This window comes from Diaphorina citri, unplaced genomic scaffold (genome assembly GCF_000475195.1).
Source record: "Diaphorina citri unplaced genomic scaffold, Diaci psyllid genome assembly version 1.1 scaffold10296, whole genome shotgun sequence".
Classification (NCBI taxonomy): Eukaryota; Metazoa; Arthropoda; class Insecta; order Hemiptera; family Psyllidae; genus Diaphorina; species Diaphorina citri.
The window spans coordinates 10769-16873 of NW_007387670.1; the positions used below are offsets into that span (position 1 = coordinate 10769).

At 39.2% G+C, this 6105-nt stretch overlaps 1 protein-coding gene and 1 long non-coding RNA gene across 2 annotated transcripts in view; one reads left to right on the forward strand and one right to left on the reverse strand.

The window, feature by feature from the left end:
* Positions 1-250, forward strand: part of LOC113472915 — a 10446-nt gene extending 10196 nt beyond the window's left edge. Inside the window, exon 2 of the long non-coding RNA XR_003395047.1 lies at positions 45-250. This is a non-coding gene — a long non-coding RNA (uncharacterized LOC113472915). The remainder of the gene's footprint in view (positions 1-44) is intronic.
* Positions 251-939: 689 nt separating this feature from the next.
* LOC103522691 (heat shock protein 60A) lies at positions 940-5070 on the reverse strand (the record flags this gene model as incomplete). The annotated part of the gene is given in 7 exon segments (XM_026832703.1): positions 940-1143; positions 2113-2320; positions 2783-2951; positions 3660-3783; positions 4021-4169; positions 4389-4641; positions 4912-5070. Coding segments are annotated over 7 exon segments (1266 nt in total).
* Positions 5071-6105: the final 1035 nt, after the last annotated feature.

Sequence of the window (6105 nt, forward strand, 5' to 3'; positions counted from 1 at the left end):
GGCCTCGGGAAAGTAGGGAAATAGAAAGAAATAAAGTGTTAAAGGTAGTTTCCTCTTTCCACATAGTTTTGTACGAGACTTTCTGTGTATTTTGCAATAAAGAAGTATACATATTGTAGTGTTTTTTGAAATCCACAAAGTGTTCTCTGTTTTGAAGATCTCCATGGGAAAAGCTAGTTTTCAGTATCATTGAGAAGCAAAATAGCCCTTCCATAAGTCATTCTGGTTTGTAAAAATGACAAAATGGCGACCGTGACAGGACGATTGGAAGATTTCTGTAAGTAATTGTTACTTGAAGAGTGGCTTGCCTGAGTATATTTGTTTTGTAACTTGGAACCACATAATTGATACAATTATTTGCAATGATGGAAGGGCTGAAGAAAGAGAGATCCATGCTCAGGACCTCTCTCACGAAGGCTAGCAAAAATATGATACAGAACTCTAGATGCTAAAGATCTAAATTTCTCTAGGGGATAATGAACTTACCTCTATATATGTCCTGCTTACATAAAAGATGAGAGTAGGTACAGCAAGACAGTTACAAGAAAATCAAAAACCAATTTTTTTTAATTTTTTTAGGTCCAAAAATCACACTGCTCAAAAATTATCAATATTCAAATTTTCGCGCTAGACTTTTAAAAAGGGATTTTTCCCCATGAAAAAATCCCTCACCGATCACGGATCAAACGCCGGCAACAGTACGCCGCGTTTACACGATCCATTACAAAGAGATAGGAACTTTTTCATGTTGGCCAACGGAACGGACAGACAAAAAATATACGATGATGACGTAATAAGGCTCGGTCGAAATTTCGAGATTTTGAACCTGAAATCTGAATAACGACCGAGACCGTACCTTCTGAAAACGCGGCCCACAGACACATTTGATCTACCTAGCATAGCCTCTTCTACACCTCATGTCTATACTTCCTTACTTACTCAAAGACTATTATGTATGTCAATGTTTACAGGGTATTCCAAACTTACCTCACTGGAGCCGCCCACTTTCAGTACAGCCACTCCAGAGGCCAGTCTTGCCAATCTCTCCTGTAACTTCTCTCGCTCGTAGTCGGATGTGGTGGCCTCTATCTGGTCTCTAATTTGATCCGCACGACGGTCAATGTCCTCTTTCTTGCCTTTGCCCTGAGGAGAGTCGAAAGATATCAGTAGTAGTTCAATATCAATGAAATAATGAGTTATTAAATTTTTGGTAATGCAGGGAGCTTTTTCACAACTTTTGCAGGTACAGGGTGGCGCAGAAGTAACCTGATAAAGTTAAAATTGAATAACTTTCTTTGTGATTAATATTTTTTTCTTCTGTCTTCAGATTATTGTACAGAACCCTTGGGGAACTTATCATGGAAAATTTTAATACGCTACAAAGAACTAAACTCGTAAAATTTCATTTTCAAAATTGACAGTCAATTAGAAATGGTTGAAAATAGGATAATTTCTCGAAATAGTGAATTTCCGTGGCCTGCAAACACTCCCGAAATGTCCGCCCAGACTTGTTTTCTGGGCTTACCTCAAACAAAGAGCCCTAGAACCAAGCATTTTGAGCAAAAAATGTGCGAAAAAGCCCGAATTTGCGACATTGAATATGGACAGCATTTTCAAAACCCTATTACTTTCTATTTTTTTCTCGAGTAGTATAGAAAGAAATCGCCAACCTTCTAGAATCATTTCATAAAATAAAAGTTGTAAAAATGAGAAGAATTATAAAAATATAACATTCTGCGCCACCCTGTATCACAGTGCCTGCCTAGTGTGCCTCACTAAGCGCCTAGTAATGCCAACACTGATCACTACTCAATTAAAGTAGTAGGTATACTCTATTGTGATACTTACTCGGCCACGGAGGTCAGCAGTTCAATATCGTGCATCATCATATTATCAAAAACTTTGTAAAGCTCCATACAACAGTGTAGGAATGGTAACTTCTACTTCACTTAGAAAAATAAAAGAAACACCTTAAAGGCTTTTTAGTCATTGGGTGGAAGAGCTTCTAAAAGAGAACCTTGCCACTTTTTTAAGTTTAAAGGATAGATATGAATATTTTCTTCAAACTTAAATTTAACCATTCCTTCCTCTCAACTCAATTGTGATCATTACCTTCAAAATCAGGGTATCATCCTTGGTGATCACAATTTCGCCGACCGAACCCAGGTCTGTGGCTTGCAAGTCTTCCAGCTTGACCGGGGAAGCTTCATCACCAAACACAATACCTCCGGTGGCCACCGCTAAATCCTGCAGGGTGGCTTTACGATTGTCTCCGAAACCGGGAGCTTTGACTGCAGCCACTTGGAGTCCAATCTTCAGTCTGAAAAGGAAAATGGACAATATAATCAACACCTTTTTTTTTAAATAGAGAAAATTGTAATTGTTTGTTCTGACAGCAAAGAGAATAGGATGACAGGATAGGAGAAAGCCAGCCGTTCCAAGAACAAACCCCAACTGTTTAGGATAAAGTTTGCCTTGGGCAGGAATCAAACCCGCGACCTAACAGATACAAGGCACCAACCTTAATGGTTGTCTCCATTAACATGCTAATGATTATATTCAAGAGAGGGAACCATTACTGCTAAGGTCTTATCTTTTTTTAAGCAATCAAGGTTTTCATTATAAAATTTTCACCTATTCGGGACATGGAAAACAAACAAACCTATTCTGTACCAAATACATAAGACCTTCTTTAGACTGTGGGAGTAAAGGGACCAGTCTCATTCTGGCAGTATAAACAGGGTGTATTCTATTCTATCTCATCAGCCTTTTCTGCCCTCACCTGTTTACAACAAGGGTACTCAGAGCTTCACCATCCACATCTTCTGCTAGAATGACCAGGGGCTTCCGCTTGGAGTTGGCAAGTTCCAGAGCGGGAATGATTGACTGAATGGATGAGATTTTGCTTTCACTCAACAGGACGAGAGCATCTTGGAACTCAACTTTGGCACCTGCAAACGTAAGAGGGAAACAAAGAGGTTTAATATGTTGTTGTCGCTAACATCTTCTACTACCGCATCCATCAAACTGTGTCAAGGCCAAGGAAAACTGTAGGTTCTTTAGGCCTGCTCCATAGAGAAGTAGGGTCGAAGATGGTGGGTTTTACTGGACATGCAAACCACAGCAGAGGTTTAATAAAAAGGAACCAGAACATCAGAGGTCTTATTATTCAGGAATCAAATAAACAGTACTTGTGCAGAAGTCATGTCCATGGAATATTGCTACCAAAGGAACTGGCACAAACGAGCAGTGACCCTGGTTATTACAGGGTTAGGTGAAACGCAAGAAGGAGTTTTCACAATTAGAGCAGAGATTAGTGTTGTTATAGGGTTAGGTTAAATACAAAAAGGAGCTTTTCTTTTCCACAGACATGACTTCTGCATAATTACCGCTTTACCAAATAGACAAGGAGAAGAGAATAGGAGAAAGCAGTCATTCGAGGAAAGAACCTTTACTGTTTAGGATTAAGTTCACCCCAGGTAGGAATTAAATCTGCAACTACTTTCTCTACTCGGTAAATAGGATTGCTAAAATAGATCTTGGGTGGACTTCACCAATGGATGTCAAGATAAGTTATTTTGAAATATGACTTTCCACTCAGCAGATAAAGGTCATCTATCTGGAAACACAGAAAGTACAAGGGCTTGACAAGTTCTTACCTTTAGCTGTGTTGATGAAGTAAGGTGAAATGTATCCTCGGTCAAACTTCATACCCTCAATGACCTCCAATTCATCAGTGAGAGTTTTGCCATCTTTGACGGTGATCACGCCTTCTTTTCCAACCTTGAGACAAAGATAAATATAAGCTTTAAAAAGTCACTACAAACATGTTTCTACTGAGCCAACATAAAGTGCTTGGTCCTTTATTTTTGTTCATTTAGGTATTTCATTTACAGGACATACCTACTCATTTTGTACAAACTTTGAATGTAGTACTCAAGTACAAGTTTGAGCTCAATCCAACAACCGGGCTCTGTGGCCTGTACAAAACAAACAAACAAACTAGTAAAACACACTCACCCTCTTCATTGCATCGGAAATAAGTTCTCCCACGGCTTTGTCTCCGTTGGCAGAAATGGTTGCTACTTGAGCAATTTCTTCTGGTGTGGTAACAGGCTTGGATAATTCTTTCAGATGTGTCTTGATTGTTTCAACAGCAAGCATCACACCTAGTAAATAAAAATAAAGTGTCAGATATTTCAGACCATTAACTCTGCAGAGTAGAATATACCGGAACATAATAGCTACTCATTTTTTAGGTGTTCTGAAAGTTAATTTTTGTTGGAATTTTTCTCTCTGTATAATGCTGTTCATAAGTCAGTTCTGCATGTGTTCTACTTTACAACTTTTGTGTCAGGAATACCTTTGAAAGCATTCTCAGTACTCACCTCTTCTAATTTCAATTGGGTTGGCACCTTTGCTGATCTTCTCAAAGCCTTCCTTAGCAATAGCCCTGGCCAGAACTGTTGCTGTTGTGGTGCCATCTCCTGCCTCTTCGTTTGTATTGTTGGCAACATCTTGTACCAACTTGGCACCAATGTTTTGGAATTTGTCTTTCAGTTCTATTCCCTTGGCAACGGTGACTCCATCCTTGGTTATTTTGGGTGATCCCCATGACTGCTCAAGAATGACATTTCTACCCTGAAAGTGACAAAAAAATGTTGTTAGAACTGAATTTTTATTTATAAAACTAAACAATGCTCCTATAGTGACTTTAAGACAGGTTCAAAAAAATACTTTTTTCTCCCCTTTTTTTCATAAGTCTGTGTCATAGCACACACATCTTGTAGTCCCTCATCCACTTGGTGATAAGAGTTACAATTTTACAATACTTGTCATTCAGATGCTGCTGGGTTAAGAACAGCAGAAATTTTTTCCAGACTTTAGACCTAGATGCCAGGCAGTTATTACCTTAGGGCCCATGGTGACAGCTACAGCATCAGCTAAAATGTCAACTCCTTGCAACATTAATCCCCTCACTTCAGGTCCAAATCGGACATCTTTGGCATAAGCTCTACGGAGCAGTGGGGTGAGGTTTTGAGATCTCAGCACTCTTGGAAGACGATACATCTGAAAACCCCTTTTAAAACAAGTCCAAAAATAAGGGAGCTGGGAGTATCTTAAGGGAGAGTTTGGTGACCGAAGCGACCGCTTTCCGTACGGTAAAAGAACTGCCGTCCGCGGCCGTTGCTAAAAATAAGGGTGTGGAGATGAAAAAAGAGGGAGAAGAATGTTCTTTGGAAGAGCAAGAACTATTTTTCTATTGTTTATTGTTTTGTGAGAAACTTTAAGGTCTTCTATTGGTTTGTCAGTTGGGGCCAGAACTTTTAGAGCACGTTTAAAGCACTTGCAACTTCATGGGCCGGAAAAGAATAGTTTAAAAGGCCGAAAGAAGACAGACTAGGAGTGACAGTTAGCGAAATAAGGTCGATCAGAAAGAGATAAAATATTATAGCAAGTTACATTCATGTTATAAGTATTCAGAGACTAAGATTCTAGTAAAGGTTACACTTCCACCTTGGAGCTAGCACGTGTGGAATTGGTACGGCCAAACTCGCTAGTCGTTTATTTTAGGAAGGAACGAGAACTTTACATCTAAAGGGCAACTACCTGTACTGGAAAAGATGCAAGTGTAACAGGGAACCTTTTGCATGTTTTGTAGACTTTGAGACTCCTGTAGAAACTTTAATCTGTCTTAACATAAAAGACTACGTTATCAGGGGTGACCTACACTACTAGAAAGAAAAGGAGATCGACCAGGGGACAGGGTCTAATTTTTAATAATCTTTTAGTTACTTTCAAGAACGATCCTGAGGTGGAGAAGTAACACATAAAAAGTCCCGAGAGACGAGGTTGTGAGCTTCTTATCTGGGTTACGAAAACTCTAATCTAATTCTTTGAGAATAGTTAGGCAGTGCGGATTCCTAATTGAGTCCCACAGTTTCAAGGTTAAAGAACAGTCATCCATGAGGGACACTCACTCTTGATTCATGGTTCGAACCAAGGAACATTAAAAACTGGAAAACCTTGTAATCAGGAAGTCTCTCACTACGTAAAAAAATCTCTAGACAAAATAAAGGTAAGGAAGTCTTTAACTAATTAATG